Genomic DNA, 25,123 nt, shown 5'->3' on the forward strand with positions numbered 1-25,123 from the left:
GTAAAGATAGCTACATGAAATTATGGTTTACATCGATTGGAGTGAAAGATCTTAAATAGACTGCTATAGAGCTCTGACCTCAACCTTATTGAAGTCCTTTGGGATAAACTGAGAACGAAGGCCTCCTCATCCTATAAGACTTTACTAAGGCCCTTTTGGCTGAATGAGAACAAATCTCCATAAACATTCTCCAAAATCTAATGGAACATCTTCCCAGAAAAGTGGGGCATATTAGAACAGCAAATAGGACTAAATGTAAAATTAAATATATGGACAGACAACCACAATCTTTGTCTATATAGTGCATCTTAAATGTGTTTAGAAGAAGTGAGCTGTCATTTTTAAAAAATTTAATATTACTCTACTTTTTAGCAGATTTATTACCGTGTGTAAATTGAATTAAAGGAAATGAATTTCTGCACTTTAAAAGTCATGCTAGCTCTATTATGGAAACACCATTGCCACTGAAACACAAACACATAACTAAAAACTGAAGCTGGTTGGATACCTTAGACTAGCGTTTTTTGAGAAATGCAGAACACCGCACATCTGTGTGATTTAAGGGTTTACCTGCGCTCCCATTGCATCGTAATCTCGAGCTCTGGTGAAAGACCTTCCCAGTTTACAGATTTTCCCTGTGGCTTTATCGATAGTGATCACATCCCTACAGAAAAACAGAAAGCTCAGTTATATTTCAAATAATTATTAGATTCAACTTTGTCATTGTGCATGTACAGAGCCAATGAAATGCAGTTAGCATCTAACCAGAAGTAAATAAGTGTCCTATTTACATTAAATAGCAGTGTGATAAATGAAAGGTGACTTTTACAATTAACTACACAACAAGAATTATTTCCATTATCACCCACCCAGCCTGGACTTTCTCCTTAGTGAGGCTTTCAATCATTTTATTTCCCAGGTCATAGATGGTCTCCATCTCTGTAGTTTTCAGAGTCAGCTTGCCCACCTTTGCACCCTGAATCCAGACATGAAGAAAGGAAAGCACATACACCTCAATAACAAAACTCAAAGAAATCTACATATTTGATTAAACACAATCACACATTGCTCATACCATGATCTCTACAGTAACAGAACACTAACACAGACACGGCATGCCACCAGATATAGATATACAGTAATCCAATGTTTATCGAGGTGGTTACGTTTCAAAACCGCCCGCGATACACGAAAAACCACAATAAACGGACGCCAACCCAAAAATGCTAATTTTATGTATACAGTACCGTATTTAAATTTTACTTCATTTTATAATTAATCATTTAATTTCTATTAATACATTTAATTAATTCAACATAAACCCCATAAAAACAATTGCCTATAGGTTTTTTGGTCTATCCACGAGAGACCGGAAAAAATCAGCCATACAAATGATTGTATACGGTTTGTGGCAAATGCAATTCTGCGATAAACAGGGGCGCGAGTTTCGAACTGTGGTAAAGCTGGAGATTACTGTACACAAATATAAGCATGCATATAATTGTTAACTATGGTGACGTTTACTGTGAGGAAAATTCAGCATGACTGGAAGCAGTCTCCAGGTTTGTACCAGTTAAACAAATCTTAAACCGTTCCACCCTGAAGACATTCCTTTCTAATGTGTAAAATTTATTTAAAGCTTTGTTTGTAAAATTAAATCTTAAAATAAAATGTAGGAAAAGAAGTTCTCACTGCTGGTGAGTGAGCTTTTATAACCGCGAATAAATATGGGACTAAAATATAAATGCACTTTAATTTAAGAAACGATTACCCCTTTGCATATCACTAACAAAGTAAAGAGTAAAGTTATTGGGACACTTTTTTTAAAACATCTAATCACTTTACGTCAATAATGCTGATGTGCGTCACCCTATAGATGATTATTTAACTTATTATAATAATTATTATTATTAATTTTTTTATGCAGGTACATATGTGCAAGTTCTCAAATCATGACCTCCTTAGTTTCCCAGCCATGACATGATTTGCACTGAAAAAAAAATGATAGAAAACCTGCTCAGTCCAAACACACAACCTTTACAAAGGGCTTGAGAATATTTTTGATGAAAGTATTTAGTAAGGTACAGTAAGCCCTCTGGTATATGCATTGTTGTTAGTACGTACAGGGTAAGTTTCTATTAAGATTCTATGAGGAAATTAGTCAGGGTTTATATTCATTGCTGGAATTTACCACCAGTATCAGAGCCACTGTAAGTGTTCAGAGTGTTTTGTTCATTGTCAATTTCACATAACGGTGAAAAAGGGTAAATCTTTGCTTATGTTATATTTTAATGTAGTTCAGATAAAGTTGAGGAGATGAACAGACATACCGTTCCTGTTGCAGGCCTGTCGATCTGAATCTCCACCACTTCTCCCTCAATAATCTCAGTCTCCTCTCTATACAACACACACACACACACACACACAAACTCTGACTATGTCTTCTTAACCATGTTTCGAAAGCAAAACTGGAATCATGGTAGGCCCGCTCACTTTATTCGGACACCGATGGCTTTGCGGAAGGCCTGGCTCAAGGCCTCTGTCTTGCTCATCTCGAAAGAGAAGATCTCACTTCCTGCCATAGCAGTAAACGGTGTGTCCGGACCAAGTGCCTGAGCAATACCTGGACAAACACAACAGAACACTCTTACTGATGGGACCACTGCAGACATACGCTAACATGTTATACACTGTCAAGAGCACCTGCATGTACATACAAAAACTGATATTGATCATAGTAAGGAAAATTATAAAAAAAAACAAAAAAAAACCACATACATACATATATACATACTACAGTATCTCACAAAAGTGAGTACATCCCTCACATTTCAGCAACTTTTTTTTTTTTATATTATATGGTCTCAAGAGGCAATACTAAAGAAATAAACTTGGATATATTTTAGAGTAGTCAATGTGCAGCTTGTATAGCTGTATAGATTTACTGTCCTCTGAAAATAACTCACCATACAGCCATTATTGTCAAAATAGCTGGCAACAAAAGTGAGTACACCCTCTCCACAAAGATGGCCTAGGCCAGGGGTCGGCAACCTTAAACACCCAAAGAGCCATTCAGACCAGATTACCACAGAAAAAGAAACACTGGGAGCCACAAAAACAATTGTGACATCTAAAATAAAGATAAACCTGAATATACTGTTTTTTTTTCCTTTCAGCAATGTATAAAAAAATAACTATAGTGTGTTGCAATTATGAAAACAATGAACTGTTACAGAGAAAATAAATTTGTAATCTGCATGCAACAAAAACATTTTAAACTTATGGTGTGTACTGAAGAGTGCAGTCAATCGAGTATTGGTGGGTGTGGCGCTTATTTGAAGCAACAAAAAATGAAACATTTTATTTTAAAGTTACAAGATCATATTTTTTTTATTTAGATCTGCATGTAAAAAACTAATGGACTAAAATAAAAATACATTTATATCAAATACTCTATTTTTTATTCCCCATGCGGATCCGGAGCTGTGGGTTGCTGACCCCTGGGCTAGGATATAAGATGATCAGTAACACCCTGAAACTGAGTTACAGTACAGGGGCCAGGATCATAGAGTTTTTCCAATAGGGTTTCCATTTGGAAGGTCAATCATAGAAGTAGAGTCCTTGTGCTGTGCTCACACAAAATATTGACACTTTGGAGTGTTGACGTGCTCATTTAGGGTGTACTCACTTTGTTGCCATCTATTTTGACAATTACTATTTTCAAAGGACAGTTAAGCTGTACATATACGTTTAATTTCTATTGTATTGTCCCTACTATTCTAGTTGTAGGGTTCTACTCTATTTTTCTATTCTATTGTATCTACTAAAATGGTTAATACTAAACTGTGAGGGGTATACACACATACATAACACACACATACACAACATGATTCGGAAAAACCTTTCTATACACAAAATGCATAAAAAGATTTGTAACAAAAGTTTTTGTAAAAAATGACTAAATAAAGTGTGTTTTTTAGATTATACTTTATATATTTTACATAAAAAAACTGACATATATATATATATATATAAAAAAATAAGAATAATTCTACAATAAAAAAAATGTATAATATTTCACATTAGTCAATTACAGTTCTCATAAACTTATATTTTATTTAAAATAGAATATAGATAACATATCTGTGAGTGCAACAAGCTGACTCACTAGCTTAGGACTTCAAAGGTCTTTTGTACTCAACACAAAATGCCAGGGAATAAAAGTCTTAAATCCAAAGTTCTTCATTTTGCTTGTTTAATTATGAATCTAAAAACATAAAAAAATAAGATCTCTACTTTTCTTACAAATTAACTATGCAGTTCCGGTCAAAAGACTGTGTTGCTCCAAAGTCCAGTGGCTTCTGACTGTTTTGCAGGGTTCTATTTCTTTCATAATAAATCTAACAGCCAATCAAATTACGCTATACTAGATCACTGGCTAACTGTTCACATTCTATAGAAATGGCTTCAACAATATCAAATGGTGAAAGTGAGACATTTTGAAATGTCATGCCAAATATTGGCTCATTTTGGATTTCATGAGAGCTACACATTCCAAAAAAGATGGAACAGGTAGCAATAAGAGGCCGGAAAAGTTACATTTACATAAGGAACAGCTGGAGGACCAATTTGCAACTTATTGGGTCAATTGGCAACATGATTGGCTATAAAAAAAAGAGCCCCTCAGAGTGGCAGTGTGTCAAAAGTCAAGATAGGCAGAGGATCACCAATTCCCCCAATGCTGTGGCAAAAAATAGTGGAGCAACATCAGAAAGGAGTTTCTCAGAGAAAAAGTGCAAAGAGTTTGAAGTTATCATCATCTACAGTGCATAATATCATTAAAAAATTCAGAGAATCTGGAACAATCTGTTACAACATGGGCTCAAAAAGAATTGTGGGCGAACACAATCCACTGTGCCATTGGCCGTTGCCAGCTAAAACTCTAGTTCAGAAAAGCCATATCTAAACATGATCCAGAAGCGCAGGCGTTTTCTCTGAGCCAAGGCTCATTTAAAATGGACTGTTGCAAAGTGGAAAACTGTTCTGTGGTCAGACGATTAAAAATGTTTTGGAAAACTGGAATGCCATGTCATCCGGACTAAAGAGGACGAGGACAACCAAAGTTGTTATCAGCGCTCAGTTTAGAAGCCTGCATTTCTGTTGGTATGGGGTTGCATGAGTGCGTGTGGCATGGACAGCTTACACATCTGGAAAGGCACCAACAATGCTGAAAGGTATATCCAAGTTCTAGAACAACAAATGCTCCTATCCAGATGCCATCTCTTTCAGGGAAGACCTAAAATGGCCAGCCTGCAGTCCAGATCTTTCACCCATAGAAAACATTTGGAGCTTCATAAAGCAACTAGAAGCCTGTATTAGACAAGAATGGGACAACATTCCTATTCCTAAACTTGAGCAACTTGTCTCCTTAGTCCCCAGATGTTTGCAGATTGTTATAAAAAGAAGAGGGGACGCCACACAGTGGTAAACATGGCCTTGTCCCAACTTTTTAAAGATGTGCTGATGCCATGAAATTTTAAATCAAGTTATTTTTCTCTTAAAATTATACATTTTCTCAGTTTAAACATTTGATACGTCATCTATGTTGTATTCTGAATAAAATATTTAAATTTGAAACTTCCACATAATTGCATATAGTGTCCCAACTTTTTTGGATTCGGGTTTGTAAATTCAGAATTCTAGAACAATCAGTACCCATAGCGATGGCGGTTTTGCCCGTCCCGGGCTGGCCAGCGATAAGAACTGCCCGTCCAGCAATTTGCCCGTCTTTAATAATCTGCAAGATCACTCCAGCTGCCCGTCGAGCTGCCAGCTGCCCCACCATGCCCTCAGACACCTGAAGCAGTATAGAGTACAAATAGGATTACATTTACATTCCTTACAAAATTAATAAATGTTTCTAAACATATACACCCTTTTAGACCGTTTTAGAAAGATGTTTTATTTACTCAGCTTGTTTTGCCCAGAACATGTCTTTTTTTTTTTTTTTAGAAGCCCACCTCCTACTTTGATCAACACATTCAATTACAAGGACAAGCATCCGAGACTAGAAATACTGTGTCCCAAATCATATTATTTTTTAAATGGATCTCCCACAGGTACTTGGACAGTTCATGATTTCCCAGCACATTTTTGAAATGTGGCTAGATGGACTTTTTAAGCGAATATTGCTCACAACACCTTGCCCGAAAGCTAGGGAGTTTTGTGACAGGACACATTTTCAAATTAAATATTTAAAATTCATTTAGGAAAATTCTATTGTATAAATCATAAGGTATAATGAATGAGGACAATCTGAAAGGTTGTTTGGAGTCACAGTGTGTGTAACTATGCAACTGTACCTAGAGGACAATTCTCACTATTGTCCTTTTACTTGCTTACATTTTTGCAATAAACTCAAAAAAACATGTACTTCACAAAAAATAGCACATCATTTTGATGTATAGTGAAACTAAGCCAATTGGAACTAATACAACTCGTGTTATGATACCGATATGCTTGTCACATCCTTAAACTTTCAGCATGGTAATGTGTAAACAGTTTTACCTGCCGTGGTTCCAAAGCATCGTCCAATCCAAGGCCTCGGATATGAGAGTGTGCACCTGGACAGAAACAGAAAACCAACAGCTTTTGAGACAGAACTGAATATATGCCGGTGACAGTTAACAATTAAATCGAACAAGGTGTGATCAGAGAAGCAGTTTCTCACTCACCAATTCTCTCTATCCTGGTGATATCCCGCACTTCGGGCACTTTCGTGGTTACCATCTTTAATACAAAAAATTAATCAAACTCATATGTATTATAAAACTATAAAGACATTGAAAAGCACCGAGAGAAACAACGAGGCACGTTGCTATAGCGACACAGCAAACACAACAGAAGTTTCTGGAGTGGAAAACTAGCAAAGAAAATTACCTCAGTAAATTAATAAACATATATGTTCATGTTTTTCTTAACATAATACAAAAAAGGAAACCCGCGTGTCTTATTTGCTTGCTGAAAGCGTAAAATAAATGAAAACAGCTTTCCAGGAACGTACTAGCTAACAGGCTAACACCGCTAGTTAGAAGTATAAAATCAGTCTACATTAATGACGGGTTTTAATTGACCTAGTTAACTTGTGTATTGCACTAATGTATTTACATTCTCTTCTATATAGGAAGGTGTAATGAACACACTGTTCACGGGGGAAAAAAATCTCGCAAATTAGCATGAGTGACATGTGGACTAAGAAGAGCTAGCCACCTAGCTCAAACCCTTCATCACCGGGTACAGGTTTTTTGCCTTTTTCAACCAAAGCTGATTATAAAGTCAAATTTTAATATTAATAGTACAATCTTCAAACTGCGGTCTTTTAAAATGAGTTGAGAAAGCGGCATGCTTGTCTTACCTGAGCGGCCATGTTTTTCCTAGCGGTTTTACGGCGGTTGTTTCGAAATAAGCGCACGACCGATTTGTGTCCGTGCTATAACCAAACCCCCCGCACATAGGTTCCTCTCAGCAGCGAATTTCAATAGTCTTACATCATTGGCGTGCACAGGGGGGCCATGCGGTAGCACGGGACTTATGATTTATTTTTATTTAACCTTTATTTAACCAGGTTAGTCTCATTGAGATATATAATCTCTTTTTAAAGAGAGGCCTGGCCAAAATAGCAGAACAAAATTAAATCACACAATCACAAAACAAACAAAAACGCAAAAGACAACTCAAGTGCATTTCAATTTAAATAAAAGTGCCATTAATTAAAACATTTGCATGTGTGGATAGACTCATGTTCTATAGATTTAACATAATGTTTAAAATCATTTAAGGAAATTAGACACTGTCGCTTTAGTGATTTCTGTAGGTCATTCCAAGTTGAAGGTGCAAAAAACATAAAAGCCTTTTTGAACAACTCTGTCCTAGCTTGAGGAACATTTAATGAGATAATTTTCTGGGACCGTAAACCATAAGTACTCTGTACAAAAGAAAGAAATTCTGATTTTTAGCCTGGCAGCCTGCCTATAATACCCTTATATATAAAAAGATAAAGGTGAATAAGCCGGCGATTTGACAGAGAGGGCAAACTCACTTTGGAGTAAAGTGTACAATGATGCGTGAGAGGTCTGCAATTTGAAATAAACCTTAAAGCTCCATGAAACACAGCATCCAACATCTGAAGACACTTTGATGATTCATATACAACAGATCACCATAATCAATAATAGAGAGAAATGTGGCATCAACTAGCCTTTTTCTAGCAGAAAAAGTAAAACAAGATTTGTTCCTAAAGAAAAAACCTAGCTTCAATTTCAACTTTTTTTTTACTAGATTCTGTATATGAAGCTCAAAAGAAAGGTGTTCATCAATTAAAAAATCCTAAATATTTACAAGATGAAACTACCCCAATTGTTTTACCCTGGTCAGTAACAATATTCAGGTCTAACTCTTTTTTCCTTGAGTTTGAAAATACCATTATTTTGGTCTTCTCTGCATTAAGCACAAGCTTTAAATTATAAAGCTGTGCTTGCACTCTATCAAAAGCAGTTTGCAAGCATTCATACGCCTTCCTAATGGTAGCTGCAAAACAATAAATGACCGTATCATCTGCATAAAAATGGAAAGATGCATGTTGAACATTTTCCCCTAGATAGTTTATATAAATAGTGAATAAAAGTGGCCCTAGAATGGAGCCTTGCGGGACCCCTTACCAGATAAATATTTTGACGTTAGGCCATCAACTTGCGTAGCTTGAGTCCTATCAGCGAGGTAGTTAATAAACCAGCCCACAGAGTGCTGAGATAGACCTATACTGATCAGTTTCTGCACTAATATACTAGGATCAACAGTGTCAAATGCTTTGGACAAATCAATGAACATAGACACACAGTGTTTCTTATCAAGTGCTTTGACTATATCATTAATTACTTTTATAGCAGCAGTGGTAGTGCTGTGTTTTTTCCTAATTAATTATAATTAATTATAATATTTCCTAATATTTGTAATTAATTATAATAATAGTATTACTCGATTGCTGCAACGTTTCTGACATTGACATTGACATTTTTTTTTTTTTTTTAATCCAAGGCCATTAATAGGCGCTAGCATAGTTTAGCATGTGCTCATGTCATTAGCTCGAGGAAATGCATTTAGTGAAATTAAACCTAATTCCAAGTCCAACTCTAACGTAAAACATTTATATATTTGATTTAATGATAGCTTACGCTTCATCCATGTAATACAAATAAAGTTTTCAATATCAACAAAACTAAACATGAATTCAACATGATTAACTTATTAATTCTCATTGTTATCATCTCCTTATTTTTGCTTGATGTGTAAATTTTATGTTTATCAACAAATTTATTAGAATGCCAAGGAAAGAAAGGATCAAAAGAAAAAAACACAAGGAACCCTCTGATGCAGCTAAAGGTAGCATCCCCTCTCACAAGTTGGCTGAGGAGAGAGAATCAAATCAAATCAAATCAAATCAAATTTTATTTGTCACATACACATACATACAGGGTACGAGATGCAGTGAAATGCTTTTTACGACTGTCCAGCGTGAGGGAATAAAATGGGGTGAAAAAAATAAAACAAAGAAAAAGAAGGCAGATAAATAAAGTATAAAAACTATATAAAAAATTAAGAATATATAAAAGATTATATATATATATATATATATATATATTTATATATATACACACACACACACACACACACACACACACACACACACACACAAAAAATGCTTATGGCAGTGAGCAGTTAAACAGTAAACAATTTAAGCCTGGTTTTTGATTGTCCATAAAGTGTCCGTGTGCGGTATGGAAAGGTGTAAAGTGTCCGTGTGCGGAATGGTGTGGTATAAAAATATAAAATGTAAAGTGCATTGTGCTGTGCGAGTCCAGTGTCTTAAGTGACGTAGCACGAAAAGTGAGATGTGCAGGGGAAAAAAGCTCTGATGATGCAGAAAGTGGGCCAGTTTTTTTTAGATCCTGGGTGTTTCCTGGTTTAAACACCGAATGGCCTGCGGAAAGAAGCTCCTCCTCATTCTCTCTGTGTTCGCTTTCAGGGAGCAGAAGCGTTTCCCTGAATGCAACAAAGAAAAGAGTCCATTGTTGGGATGGCTGAGGTCCTTCACAATCTTCCTAGCTCTGGTCCGGCACCGCGTGCTGTAGATGTTCTGCAGGTTAGGGAGCTCGGTGTGGATGGTACGTTCAGCTGAATGCATCACCCTCTGGAGGACTCGTCTGTCCTGCATGGTGCTGTTCCCGAACCAGGAAGTGATGCTACCCGTCAGGACGCTCTCAATGGTGCAGGTTTAGAAAGTCTTAAGCACCTGAGAGGGAAGTTTAAAGTCCCTTAAGCGTCTCAGATAGTACAGAAGCTGCCGGGCCTTCTTCACCAGGGTGTTGGTATGACAGGACCAAGACAGATCCTGTGTGATGTGAACACCTAGGTACCAAAAACTGTCCACTCTCTCCACTGGAGTCCCGTTGATGTTTAGCGGTTGGTATGACCGCTCTTGCTTCGTGCTAAAGTCCACAATCAACTCCTTAGTCTTGCTGACATTCAGGAGAAGGTTGTTCTCCTGGCACCATCTCTCCAGGTTTTTAAACAGTCCTGTGGGTAGGCCGCTTCGGCGTTGTTGGAGATCAGGCCCACCACAACGTTGTCGTCAGCAAACTTGATGATGGTGGTGGAGTTGGAAGTGGCCACACAGTCATACGTGTACAGTGAGTACAGCAGGGGGCTCAGAACACAATCCTCGGGAGCTCCAGTGCTGAGGGTGGATGAAGTGCGTTTTCCCACCCATACGGCTTGTGGTCTGTCTGTCAGGAAGTTAGAGATCCATTGGCACAGCGGCAGGCTGAGTCCCAGGACCTCCAACTTAGAGGTGAGTGTGGAGGGAATTAAGGTGTTAAATGCTGAACTGTAGTCCACAAACAGCATCTTTGTATAATTCCCATTTCAGCTGAGGCTGCTGGAATTGAGTTTCCTGACAAAATACCTGGTAAATCAAGACCCAGAAAAATACCTGCAAGGTATAAGCACAGTTCCAAGTTAACAGGAGAAGACCATCACCCTGAGAATTTGGAGGAGTTCTACCGAACAAGGGTGTACTACACCGTTTTGGATACCATTACTCAAGAGATGCTCAGAAGATTCAAAGGAAAGGATAATAGTTCAACTGGCATTATCCTCAAATGCTTACACAGTCTGACAGTAGCATCCAAATGGTCAAAAGGAGTAGAACCTGGTGATGCTGAACCTGTCAAAACAGTTAGTAAGTTCTACGGGATTGAGGAAGAGAAGGTCTTCACAGAACTTAAAGTGTTTCATGCATCCTACTCCTTCACCAAAAGTAATGTCCAGGAAATGCTAAAGTGCCTAAAAGACACTAAGATTGAGTCTGTTTTCCCCTCTCTTTCTGAACTCCTAAAAATGTATGCAACATTGCCTGTCTCCCCTTCTACAATTGAGAGGTCATTTTCTACGTTAAAACTTGTAAAATCCAGTCTTCGAAGTCTGTGTAATGAAGAGAGGCTTTCTGATCTACTGCTGCTCTCCATTGAACGAGACATTCCAATTAATCATGATGTCATTCAAATATTTAAAAAAAGAGCAGCAGATTACTGATTTAAATACTGGTAATTTCATAAATAAGTTAAAATCTGTACAAAAATACATTTTGTTATGTTTACTGAAGTAATATATACAGTGGGTACGGAAAGTATTCAGACCCCCTTAAATGTTTCACTCTTTGTTATATTGCAGCCATTTGCTAAAATAATTTAGGTTCATTCTTCTTCCTCATGAATGTACACATAGCACCCCATACTGACAGAAAAACACAGAATTGTTGACATTGTTGCAGATTTATTAAAAAAGAAAAACTGAAATATCACATGGTCCTAAGTATTCAGACCCTTTGCTCAGTATTTAGTAGAAGCCCCCTTTTTATCTAATACAGCCAGGAGTCTTTTTGGGAAAGATGCAACAAGTCTTTCACACCTGGATTTGGGGATCCTCTGCCATTCCTCCTTGCAGATCCTCTCCAGTTCTGTCAGGTTGGATGGTAAACGTTGGTGGACAGCCATTTTTAGGTCTCTCCAGAGATGCTGAATTGGGTTTAAATCAGGGCTCTGGCTGGGCCATTCAAGAACAGTCACGGAGTTGTTGTGAAGCCACTGCTTCGTTATTTTAGCTGTGTGCTTAGGGTCATTGTCTTGTTGGAAGGTAAACCTTCGGCCCAGTCTGAGGTCCAGAGCACTCTGGAGAAGGTTTTTGTCCAGGATATCCCTGTACTTGGCCGCATTCATCTTTCCCTCGATTGCAACCAGTCGTCCTGTCCCTGCAGCTGAAAAACACCCCCACAGCATGATGCTGCCACCACCATGCTTCACTGTTGGGACTGTATTGGACAGGTGATGAGCAGTGCCTGGTTTTCTTCACACATACCGCTTAGAATTAAGGCCAAAAAGTCTCATGGCTTCTCATTTGGTCTCATCAGACCAGAGAATCTTATTTCTCACCATCTTGGAGTCCTTCAGGTGTTTTTTAGCAAACTCCATGCGGGCTTTCATGTGTCTTACACTGAGGAGAGGCTTCCGTCGAGCCACTCTGCCATAAAGCCCCGACTGGTGGAGGGCTGCAGTGATGGTTGACTTTCTACAACTTTCTCCCATCTCCTGACTGCATCTCTGGAGCTCAGCCACAGTGATCTTTGGGTTCTTCTTTACCTCTTTCACCAAGGCTCTTCTCCCCCGATAGCTCAGTTTGGCCGGACGGCCAGCTCTAGGAAGGGTTCTGGTCGTCCCAAACGTCTTCCATTTGAGGATTATGGAGGCCACTGTGCTCTTAGGAACCTTAAGTGCAGCAGAAATCTTTTTGTAACCTTGGCCAGATCTCAGCCTTCCTTAAGACGTTTTCATTTGACTTGATTCTGAAATAAAGTAAAACAGACATGATTTATATTTTTAGATAAATACAATTTTATTTTTTATATAAATACATTTTATATAGATTCACAGCATGAGAAAATGCTTCCCTGCTCAACTAAGGTTATTAATATGACAGACCTTGGTCTTCTCAGGGTTGGGAGTAGTGATGTTTCACATTATTAACAGTTTTACAGTTTATGAGAAATCATTTATATATGTGATGCATTCTTTTCCCAGTTCACACCTACTACAAACCTCACCTAATCTCATGTGGCTGGCAGGAAATTAAGATGTTAATCATCATTGATAAATGTATTGTTTAGCTGAAATATGGCTTGAAAATGCAACTTAAAAACATTCCCTCTAGAGAAGAAACGGAAGTCTCATTTCCCTGATACTCAGACTGCTACAATCACAATCCTACTACAAAGAGGCTTTTAAAACCCTGCTTTTCCTGCTATTCAACCAGCATCCAAACAAAATTCAATCGTATTTATAAAAAAAATATATATATTATATATTATATATTATATATATATATATAAATTATAAGGACTCACGTGTTTCATTAAACATGAAGGCGTCCTGGTACTCCTTCAAGTACTGTGCGGAGCGTGACCCATCCAAAAAGAGCGAGTAGACACGTTTAATGTCCTCCACTTGGACCTCAGTACCCTGAAAAGGACATAAGTGAATTTACTTTTGCACAATGTTAACATGGCATTACATGTTTTCATGGCACTAATATTGGGGTGTACATTCTGTTGGAATTTGCTACATGAACAATCACAAAAATTTGCAGAAATATTGAAGGTTAAGGAATAGTGTATATTATTGTGCATGTCTGTTACCCTGCGTTTGCGGCACACCAGGCCTGCGGTGCTGATGAGCTGAATGGCGTAACGGAGCGATGTCTCTTGCCCGATACGAGCCATTGTTTTACTTGAGCAAGTGTGATAAAGGTGCAGCGAACAAATTTGAAATGTATGCTCTTAATAAAAACTCTCGTCGACTATAGTTTAATTAAAAGCACCAGTCTTTGTTCCTGATTAAATGTGTTAATAAAACGCACACTAACGTGTTGATACAGTTATCAAAATAACTTATTCAAGACAAAATCGCAAATATATTGTTTGTTAATAACGTTGCAGACTATAGATTTTACCCCATCAATATTATATAAGGGTTGAGTCAAATAAAAAACAGATCTTAATTTGTTTGTGTAGCACAAATCTACACAATCTTTATTTTGCTCTATGTAGGTGTCCCAGTGCTTAACAACTGCACAGATTCCTCTAGAAAAGAATTTGGCTCCTAAATTGTTACATTTCCTTAAGGTTTTTATTTGACACAGCTTTGAATAATGCTCAATATATATGAATTAGATTGAATATCATTTATATAGGCATTTCGACAATGTTACAAAGCAATATCTGAATTCAGAAAAAAAAATTTACGATTTGCTAAAGGGCCCAGCACGGCAGCTTGGTAGTGCGAGGATATGAACTCACGTCCTTCAATACAGAATTCCAACCTCTTCGCCACTTAGCTACCACTGGATCTGGATATTTTAAATGTAATCCTAATAAGCAAGGTGATGGAGGGAAGAAAAAACTCCCTGAGTGCAAGCTTTGATTAAGAACTAGGGCTGAAACGATTCCTCGAGTATCTGAAGTAATTCGAATACAAAAATCGAGGCAAAAAATGTTGTTTAATCAATTTGAGTACACAGAGCACTGAGTTTTACAACAGACCGTTATTACTGACGCTCCAGCCACTAAACTCTGGACCGCTACAAGTTAAAGCAATAAAGGATGGAGATGGAAATGTGTTGACTAGTGAGAAGAGTGTGTTAAGAAGACGGAGGAAGTATCCGGAGGTCTCATTTATAACATCCCTTACGCACAAAAGAGGGCTGGGCTTTGTGTTGCCGATTCCCCTACGCGCCGTCGGCATTTCCACGTTGTCCAGCGTTTACTTACAGCAGTGCATTTTCTCCCGTAAATTTATTATTTTTTTTATCACACCCTTTGCGTGGAAAGTGGTGAATTGCACGTGTTCAGCCTTGTTTGTGCGTACACCACGTTTATAAATGTTATAAATAAATGTATATGTAATTTTTGTGTTTTAGATTACATAGATCATCAGGATACCAATTGGAACTTTTGCTATGTTTCTACACGGACGGTTTTAATTGCCGGATGTGAGAATTTTTTATATCAGAGTAAAGAAAGGAAGTCATGAATAAACGTGTTGCGTTTTTTTTTTTTATATAGAAAAAAATGTTCAAACAGAAATCCATGCTGCATTAATCGTGCGTTAATAAAATTTGTGCAGTTAAAAAAAATTTCCGTTAACGCATTAATTTTGACAACCTTAATTATATTATATATTAAATGTATATATGCTAATCAGCTATATGCTAAATGCTTTACTAAGAAGTTTTGAGCAACTTGTGTATGTGTGAAGTCATTTAAATAAAACTATATAATAATATTTTTAAGTTTATTTTATCAAAAGGAAGTCACAAAATGTTTAATGATGGAGACTTTAGTGCTAAACTGCAAAACATCTGCAGCCTAAAGATATCTAATAAACATCCACATTTATCATTACTCTTTTGAGAGAAATAACTCAAATAAAGGCCATTTTATTGTGTGTAAATGTTTCATGGGGTGATACTTATGCATGGTATGAAATATAGTATTTTAAACATACAATATTTTATAATGTATAATCTCTTGCATTCAAGTTGTTTTTAGAACTTTATAGAACTTTATAGAAAACTACTTATAAATGTGCATGTTTAAAAATGACCTGCTTTCTATACTAATATAACAGTAAATTAAATTAAAAAACTCTAATAATCTGACATTCTGGTGTTCAGTGACTTGAATGCATGGATTTTTTTTTTCTAGGAATCACAATAGCATCAAAATCTAAATGTTTGAATAGTTCTGTCTGTGGTGTTACGCAGCTGTAACCAACCCCTCACCGAATCTTGAGGATCTGCCTGGTCTCTTTCTCAGTGTAGGGAGACGTGGCGATGATTTGTAGGCGGTCCAGCAAGTCTATAGGAATGCCATGAGGACTCTGGTAGTTGGTGCCTCGGATTCTGCAGAAGAGAAGCAGAAGATATAATGAGCCCAGTAATAAACACTTGTGAAGTCTTTGTGTGCACGTGCGCATGTACACACCTGGTGATGCCTCGGTTAGTAGCCATGATGAGGACGGGGGAAAAAATCGCTCTCTAAGGAAGGAGAAACACTCAATGTCCAACATGTGGACTTCATCTATAAAGAGGACCTGGAAGGTTGAAGAAAAAAAAATTAAACAATTAAAACTAAAAGCCATGTGACAGATTTGTTACATCCAAGGCTGTGGGAACAGCAAAACCATAACCTACACTGACACTGATTTTGGCCACTTAGATCATCATCAATTCCCGTTGCGTTTACATCAATCTAACTTGAAAATGTATCATTAATAGAGGATAACAGTGGAGGATTTGGCTGTCTATATAGTGAGGTAGCAGACCTGAAACATCCGAAGCAACATTTCTGTACATGCAAAATGAGGCACACTGAGCAACAGCTCAAGAGTTTGAAAAGAAGTAAAAACACCAGGGACACATACCAAAGATGATGTGGCAGAATAAAGTGCTTATAAATATAGTGGTTCATTTTAGAAGCATTATCATTCAGTATCTGTTCATAGTGTGAATAGCTTATAAAAAAAACAAAAACAAACATGGATTGGATGATGGGTCACTTTTGCCTGCTATGCAAAAGTCAAGTGCAGCATCTGAGGTTGAAAGTAAAGTGTATCAAAGAAGCCCGACTTACCCCAGGTATGATCTCTGCCTTCCCCTCCTCTCTCCACTCAGATACTTTGGCATTGATCTGCTCGCGCACCTCCGATTTAATCTCTCCTGTGTCTCCTGCAGAGCAGATAAGCTAGATCAGACCGAATTCAGCAGTAAATTCAAAGTAGGAAAACAATTCCCATAAATGCCTTTTTTCCAACGAGAAATAAAAATGTAGATGCATTTATAGTGGTGCCCAAAGCTTGCTTAGGGGTTTCAATTAAAAAAATCCATTATACCTAATTCCAAATGCATTTTTCTTCTTCCAAAACCAAACAAAGTTGTTCATCTTTGCATCAGTGTCTTTTAAATAATTCTAAACCTATTCTATATTGATAGAATCACACTTAAATCTCAAACAAAACACAACACATATTACTAGGTCCAAACAATTCTTATGACTGACATCCAGCACACAGGCAAACGTGCAGTTGCACAATATGGTGGGAATGCCTGTAGTTCAGAATGTCTTTTCAGCAGGTATAGATGGAGACAGACCTGAGAACAGGGCCAGGAATCCCTGAGTGCGGCTGTTAATCACATCGATCTCGTGCAGCGAGACTGTATGAACCACCTCTTTGCGCTTCTGGGGCTCCCCCTCTGGACACTGCACAAACTGCGTCTGAAATTCAAAAAGATAAAACAAACTTTGCCTCATTCCGTGTCAAAGACATAAACGCATTATGTGGACAAAACCACTGCCATTTCAGCAAATAGGACTAAATGTAAAATTAAATATATGGACAGACAACCACAATCTTAGTCTATATAGTGTATCTTAAATGTGTTTAGAAGAAGTGAGCTGTGTCATTTTACATGCCCCAGCCATTTTTAAAGAATTTAATATTACTCTATTTTTTAGCAGATTTATTACCGTGTGTAAATTTAATTAAAGGAAATGAATTTCTGCACTGTAAAAGGCATACTAGCTCTATTATGGAAACATCAATCGCCACCGGGATGAAGGAGCTCATTACATGTATAATATCACTGAGGGAGGTGGTGGGGTGTTGGTGGTGAAGGTTGATAAAGCTATCAAACCCATTGTAGCAGAAAAGTGTGTTTACATGTACATTTTAAATGTCTAGCTTTCTTCTTTAAAAATCAATCTTTTTAGAAATTCTTTTGACATTTTTAAGGGAACATGACACTGCATTTCATAGATTTTACTAACAAGAGGACATTTATATAGTCATTACTTAGTCTTGGAAAAAAACGTTTTGAATGGCATGAACACAATCAATCACTGAACCTGGGGCATATTAATTTACCAATAATTAACATTAATGTTGGGAGAGTAAGTGGCATGGGTTTTTTTTTGCATTCTTTGTCTAAATGATGCTTAATCATAAAAACCATAATCATTTACTTTCTTCTGTTTTTACTGAGGTGCCTTACAGGTTATATGAAGGCTTATACTGCTTTATCCTTTAATTCACAGTATAATTTCCCCTGTAGCAGCTATGATTATCATTTCGAAAATGGTGCAATGTGAGTTTTGTTTATGTAATTTGGCTGCTTCTTTTTGCCACTGAAACACAAACACATAACTAAAAACTGAAGCTGGTTGGATACCTTAGACTAGCGGTTTTTGAGAAATGCAGAACACAGCACATCTGTGTGATTTAAGGGTTTACCTGCGCTCCCATTGCATCGTAATCTCGAGCTCTGGTGAAAGACCTTCCCAGTTTACAGATTTTCCCTGTGGCTTTATCGATAGTGATCACATCCCTACAGAAAAACAGAAAGCTCAGTTATATTTCAAATAAATATTAGATTAGATTCAACTTTGTCATTGTGCAATGTACATGTACAGAGCCAATGAAATGCAGTTAGCATCTAACCAGAAGTAAATAAGTGTCCTATTTACATTAAATAGCAGTGTGATAAATAAGGGTATGAGGTCCATATGTTAAGGGGTGAGGGTGAATAATGTACAGAAGGTAATGATATATGTATATATAGTAATATACAATATACTGTGCAAATAACAACCGACAAGGTGACTTTTACAATTAACTACACAACAAGAATTATTTCCATCATCACCCACCCAGCCTGGACTTTCTCCTTAGTGAGGCTTTCAATCATTTTATTTCCCAGGTCATAGATGGTCTCCATCTCTGTAGTTTTCAGAGTCAGCTTGCCCACCTTTGCACCCTGAATCCAGACATGAAAAAAGGAAAGCGCATGCACACACACTCACACACACTCTCACACACACACACACACACACACACACACACACACACACACACACATCAATAACAAAACTTAAAGAAATCTACAAATTTGCTTAAACACCATCACATATTGCTCTGTTCTGATTACCGTATTTTTCGGACTATAAGCCGCTACTTTTTTCCCACGTTTTGAACCCCGCAGCTTAAACAAAGAAGCAGCTAATTTATGGATTTTTCCTGGGTTTTTCCAGGTTTCACAAACTTCAGAGTCAGAGGCGATTAGCGGAGGCAGAGGGAAAACTAGATTTTTACTATCCCTCCTGTACACTACGTATCCCTAAACTTAATTTTTTACTTTTTCTTCTTTGCTTATCTTAAAATCTATAATTTTCGTCACAATCTTCGCTTTCTGGCTTCGCTTCGCCATCTAGCAGCGGTGTCTCGAGCTCGTACCTCAATTTTTTGCTCGCGTAACAAAACAAAAAAAATTAACAGAGTGACCGCTCGTACCTCGGAAAACTCGTACATTAATGAACTCGTAGGTCAAGGTACCACTGTAGTTGTGACAGGAAGGAGGAAGACAGTGAACAATGACTTACTTGGTCGGCTACTGTTTAGATACAAGCCGTTGTAACGCGTTGAGTCTGGGTGAAGGGAGAGCTCGCTAACTCCAGTTGCGACAGAAATCATATAAGCACAGACAGGTTTCCAAAACTCGTGCTTTTTTATTTTTCTTGGCAACAGCGTTATGGGTTAGTCAAAGAAATGAGCATCAGAAAATAATAATCCTCGGTCTTCACACACGCAGTAATACCGGAAAAATGCAGTGGTATGCTATTCCCAAAATACCGCTTTGCTCCTAATAGAAGCGCAACATATTGCATTTGGTGTCTTTCGTTAAAGCCTGTGTAAAGTTCATTAGTTTCAGTGTAGAAACTTTTCTAAGTGCGGCTTATAGACAGGTGTGGCTTATTTATGTTAAAAATAAAAATATTTGTAAAATTCAGTGGGTGCGGCTTATATATGGGTGCGCTTTATAGTCCGGAAATTACGGTAATCACTTTACGTCAATAATGCTGCTGTGTTCCACCCTATAGATGATTATTTAACTTATTATAATTTTTATTTTTTTTTATGCAGGTACATATGTGCAAGTTCTCAAATCATGACCTCCTTAGTTTCCCAGCCATGACATGATTTGCACTGAAAAAAATTATAGAAAACCTGCTCAGTCCAAACACACAACCCTTACAAAGGGCTTGAGAATATTTTTGTTGAAAGTATTCAGTAAGGTACAGACATACGCTAACATGTTATACACTGTCAAGAGCACCTGCATGTACATACAAAAACTGATATTGATTATAGTAAGGAAAGTTATAATAAATAATAAAATAAAATAAAAAAAAAACATACATACCTACATACATACATACACACACACACACACACACACACAATAAGGTATCTCACAAAAGTGAGTACACCCCTCACATTTCAGCAACCTTTTTAAAAATATATTATATGGTCTCAAGAGACGATACTAAAGAGAAAACAATTTATACATTCTAGAGTAGTCAATGTGCAGCTTGTATAGCTGTATAGATTTACTGTCGTCTGAAAATAACTCACCATACAGCCATTATTGTCAAAATAGATGTAAGTAAGTACACCCTCTCCACAAAGATGGACTAGGCCAGGGGTCGGCAACCTTAAACACCCAAAGAGCCATTCAGACCAGATTACCACAGAAAAGGAAACACTGGGAGCCACAAAAACAATTTTGACATCTAAAATAAAGATAAACCTGAATATATTGGGGTTTTTTTTCTTTTCTTTCAGCAATGTATAAAAAAATAACTATAGTGTGTTGCAATTATGAAATCAATGAACTGTTACAGAGAAAAGAATTTTATTTCTGTATGCAACAAAAACATTTTAAATGAAAAAAAGTTTTTTTTCATTTAAAATTTTATGAAATAAAAAGCCAAATCTTAAATTATCCACCTGCAGCAAACCAAAAATGCTCTCTGCTACTGTGTTCTGTTATCCTTGTATGGTGTGTACTGAAGAGTGCAGTCAATCGCATATTTGGTGGGTGTGGCGCTTATTTGAAGCGACAAAAAAAATAAACGTTTTATTTTAAACTTACAAGATCATATTTTTTTAATTTAGAACTACAGCGGAACCCGGTTATGTCGCCGGCCTAGGGGGCGCCAAAAAGCGTCGAGATAACCGATGATCGAGACAAACGAAAACCAATATGGTGGCAATATATTAACGTGCTTTAAATGTTTTTATGTACATGATGTGCGTTATTAAATGAGAATGTGCAGGCACGTGTTTTTGGAGGTTTTTTACACAACAGCATTGCCGCGATTTGATTGATTGGTCATGCGGATCGAGATAACCTGTAATGCGGATAAAGAGGGGGAAGCCGAAGTAAAAGCAAACAAAGTTTATTGAGAAAACTCAGGAGATAATCCACCAATACTTGTAGCGAAGCAGTAATATCCAGTGGTGCGCTCCGGGAGCGCGGTCCACGAAGTTCTGTTTCCGCGCTATGGAAAAGGCAGCGCTGGGCAGCAACGGATAAACGTGGTGCAGACAGCGTGAACATGGGAAACAGCAGGATCGTAGTAATCCGGGGTGCCGTTGAGAAAATGCGGAGTCCGAGAAGAAGGGTACGTAGCGGGATACGTATACGCGATTACACAGACCGCCATGAACCTACACAGACCGCCATGAACCAACACATACGATCATGTACAAACAATAACGGACCGCGAGTGTGTGGAGGTGAGGGGCTTAAATAGGAGATGGAATGAGTGAGTGAATGAGAGTCAGGTGTGTGTGATCAGCAAGACTGTGGGCGGGGCACGCAAGGGAGAAGAAGCAGGGTGCTTCGGGGAATGCCGCCACCGAAGGGGACGTGACAGGGGGATTCCTGACATAACTGTCATTAGGTGGCAAATTTGCCCCCCCTTGTGCTCGAGATAAATCGAAATCGACATAACCGATTAAAAAATGCTAAGACAAAGCAAGAATTTGGCAGTTCCACTTCAAAAACGTCGACTTAATAGGGTTGGCGAGTTAACCGAGGTCAAGATAAGTGGGTTCCACTGTACATGTAAAAAACTAACAGACTAAAAAAAAAAAAAAATTTATATCAAACTCCCTGAAACTGAGTTACAATACAGGGGCCAGGATCATAGAGGTTTTCCAATAGGGTTTCCATTTGGAAGGTCAATCATAAAAGTAGAGTCCTTGTGCTGTGCTCACACAAAATATTGACACTTTGGAGTGTTGACGTGCTCACTTAGGGTGTACTCACTTTGTTGCCATCTATTTTGAAAATTACTATTTTCAAAGGACAGTTAAGCTGTACATATACAGTGGGTACGGAAAGTATTCAGACCCCCTTAAATTTTTCACTCTTTGTTATATTGCAGCCATTTGCTAAAATCATTTAAGTTCATTCTTCTTCCTCATGAATGTACACACAGCTCCCCATATTGACAGAAAAACACAGAATTGTTGACATTGTTGCAGATTTATTAAAAAAGAAAAACTGAAATATCACATGGTCCTAAGTATTCAGACCCTTTGCTGTGACACTCATATATTTAACTCAGGTGCTTTCCATTTCTTCTGATCATCCTTGAGATGGTTCTACACCGTCATTTGAGTCCAGCTGTTTGATTATACTGATTGGACTTGATTAGGAAAGCCACACACCTGTCTATATAAGACCTTCCAGATCACAATGCATGTCAGAGCAAATGAGAATCATGAGGTCAAAGGAACTGCCTGAAGAGCTCAGAGACAGAATTGTGGCAAGGCACAGATCTGGCCAAGGTTACAAAAAGATTTCTGCTGCACTTAAGGTTCCTAAGAGCACAGTGGCCTCCATAATCCTCAAATGGAAGACGTTTGGGACGACCAGAACCCTTCCTAGAGCTGGCCGTCCGGCCAAACTGAGCTATCGGGGGAGAAGAGCCTTGGTGAGAGAGGTAAAGAAGAACCCAAAAATCACTGTGGCTGAGCTCCAGAGATGCAGTCAGGAGATGGGAGAAAGTTATAGAAAGTCAAGTCAAGTCAAGTCAAGTCAAGTTTATTTGTATAGCGCTTTTCACAACAGACATTGTCTCAAAGCAGCTTTACAGAAAACAACAGTGAAGGTGAATGGTGTGCGTTTGTCCCTGATGAGCAAGCCGTGGCGACAGTGGCAAGGAAAAACTCCCTTAGATGATATGAGGAAGAAACCTTGAGAGGAACCAGACTCAAAGGGGAACCCATCCTCATATGGGTGACATCAAAAGTTTGGTCATAAATCTTTCAACAATACAGAACAATTTGTGATCATCATAGATCCAGCATCAGCTTCTCCATGCCAGGGCCTTTAAACACTCGGCATCTACTTCTCCATGATCATCCATAGGTCCATAATCTTCACGAGGTGGGACGTGACTGGAGCTGGCCAAACCTCAGGAAGCCTCGGGATGGGGAGAGAAAGAGAAGCAGTGGAGAGGAATTAGCGTAGCTGCTGTTCATGATATTAACAGCACAAGTTGATAATGTGCATGTGATCATATATTCTGGAGCACAAGGTTGTGATGTGATGTGTGTGATGTGTGTTATGTGTAGGCTTTGCTAAAAAGATATGTTTTTAATCTGCACTTAAACTGGGAGAGTGTATCTGAACCCCGAACACTGTCAGGAAGACTATTCCAGAGTTTAGGAGCTAAATGTGAAAATGCTCTACCGCCTTTAGTGGACTTTGCTATTCTAGGAACTACTAGAAGCCCAGAGTTTTGAGATCTCAGGGAGCGTGACGGATTGTAGCGTGTTAAGAGACTGGATAGATACATGGGAGCCAAACCATTTAGTGCTTTAAAAGTGAGTAGCAGTAGTTTGTAGTCTATTCGAAACTTAATAGGAAGCCAATGTAGGGACGATAAGATTGGGGTTATATGATCGTATTTTCTTGACCTAGTAAGAACTCTTGCTGCTGCATTCTGAACTAACTGAAGCTTGTTTATTAATGATGCAGGACATCCACCTAGTAATGCATTACAGTAGTCTATTCTAGAGGTCATAAACGCATGGACGAGCTTCTCTGCATCAGATATAGATAACATATTTCTTAGCTTAGAAATATTTCTAAGGTGAAAGAAGGCTGTTTTTGTAACTTGAGTGATGTGATTTTTAAAAGATAAGTTGCTGTCTAAAATAACTCCCAGGTCTTTTACCGTTGAACTAGTAGTTACAGAACAACCGTCTAAATGCAGGCTGAGATGCTGGAGCTTCTGTGTACTATTTTTTGTGCCGATGAGCAAAATCTCCGTTTTATCAGGATTTAATAGCAGAAAGTTATGGGTCATCCAATCTCTTATTTCTTCAACACACTCAGTTATGCGAGCTAATTGAGCTGTATCGCCTGGTTTGGATGAAATATATAGCTGGGTATCATCAGCATAACAATGGAAGCTAATTCCATGCCTTCTAATAATATTTCCTAATGGAAGCATGTATATTGTAAAAAGCAGGGGTCCCAGAACTGACCCTTGTGGCACGCCATAATTTACTAGCATTATCCTGGATAGCTCTCCATTTAAATCTACGAAATGGTAACGATTGGACAGGTAGGATTTAAACCAGCTTAATGCCTGTCCCTGAATACCGATGTAATTCTGTAAGCGATCGAGGAGAAGATCATGATCTATAGTGTCGAACGCAGCACTAAGATCTAGTAAAACTAATAGGGAGATGTAGCCTTGGTCTGAAGCTAAAAACAGGTCGTTAGTGATTTTAACTAGAGCAGTTTCTGTGCTATGATGGGGCCTAAAACCTGACTGAAACTCTTCAAAGATATTGTTCTCCTGCAAGTGGTTACATAACTGGGCAGCGACAATCTTTTCTAAAATCTTAGACATAAATGGGAGATTTGAAATTGGTCTGTAATTCGATAGCGTGTTTGGATCCAGATTAGGTTTTTTAATGAGGGGCTTAATAACTGCTAACTTGAGGGATTTAGGGACATGACCTAACGATAGTGAGGAGTTAATAATATTTAAAAGAGGCTCACCAGCTGTATATAACACTTCCTTCAGTAGTTTAGT

The 25,123-nt window shown here is 38.0% G+C and overlaps 2 protein-coding genes and 1 long non-coding RNA gene across 4 annotated transcripts in view; all 3 read right to left on the reverse strand.

Moving 5' to 3' along the window:
- Positions 1-25,123, reverse strand: part of LOC310720827 (ruvB-like 2) — a 37,602-nt gene that overhangs the window by 5,062 nt on the left and 7,417 nt on the right. The window contains exons 1-8 of one of the 2 annotated variants that reach the window (XM_083531936.1): positions 7,415-7,568; positions 6,735-6,789; positions 6,568-6,623; positions 5,716-5,857; positions 2,494-2,623; positions 2,331-2,397; positions 870-976; positions 571-664 (exon numbers count right to left, since the gene is read on the reverse strand). In XM_083531936.1, the coding sequence (XP_083388062.1) occupies positions 571-664; positions 870-976; positions 2,331-2,397; positions 2,494-2,623; positions 5,716-5,857; positions 6,568-6,623; positions 6,735-6,789; positions 7,415-7,426 (663 nt within the window). In that variant the 5' untranslated portion in view covers positions 7,427-7,568. Of the gene's footprint in view, positions 1-570; positions 665-869; positions 977-2,330; positions 2,398-2,493; positions 2,624-5,715; positions 5,858-6,567; positions 6,624-6,734; positions 6,790-7,414; positions 7,569-25,123 lie in introns of those variants that run through there. The other variant, XM_083531937.1, reaches the window with a different exon arrangement.
- On the reverse strand, positions 12,918-13,887 carry LOC310720912. The gene is made up of 3 exons (XR_014531851.1): positions 13,805-13,887; positions 13,514-13,628; positions 12,918-12,955 (listed from the first exon to the last, which is right to left on the reverse strand). It is a non-coding gene; the product is annotated as an uncharacterized lncRNA (long non-coding RNA).
- On the reverse strand, positions 15,919-19,009 carry LOC310720892 (ruvB-like 2). The gene is made up of 6 exons (XM_083532041.1): positions 18,872-19,009; positions 18,456-18,549; positions 17,317-17,440; positions 16,799-16,893; positions 16,151-16,259; positions 15,919-16,068 (listed from the first exon to the last, which is right to left on the reverse strand). Exons 1-6 carry the CDS (start codon positions 18,937-18,939, stop codon positions 16,025-16,027), a joined length of 534 nt encoding a protein of 177 aa, XP_083388167.1. The 5' UTR covers positions 18,940-19,009; the 3' UTR covers positions 15,919-16,024.

Source organism: Silurus aristotelis, assembly GCF_946808225.1.
Source record: "Silurus aristotelis genome assembly, chromosome: 26".
Classification (NCBI taxonomy): Eukaryota; Metazoa; Chordata; class Actinopteri; order Siluriformes; family Siluridae; genus Silurus; species Silurus aristotelis.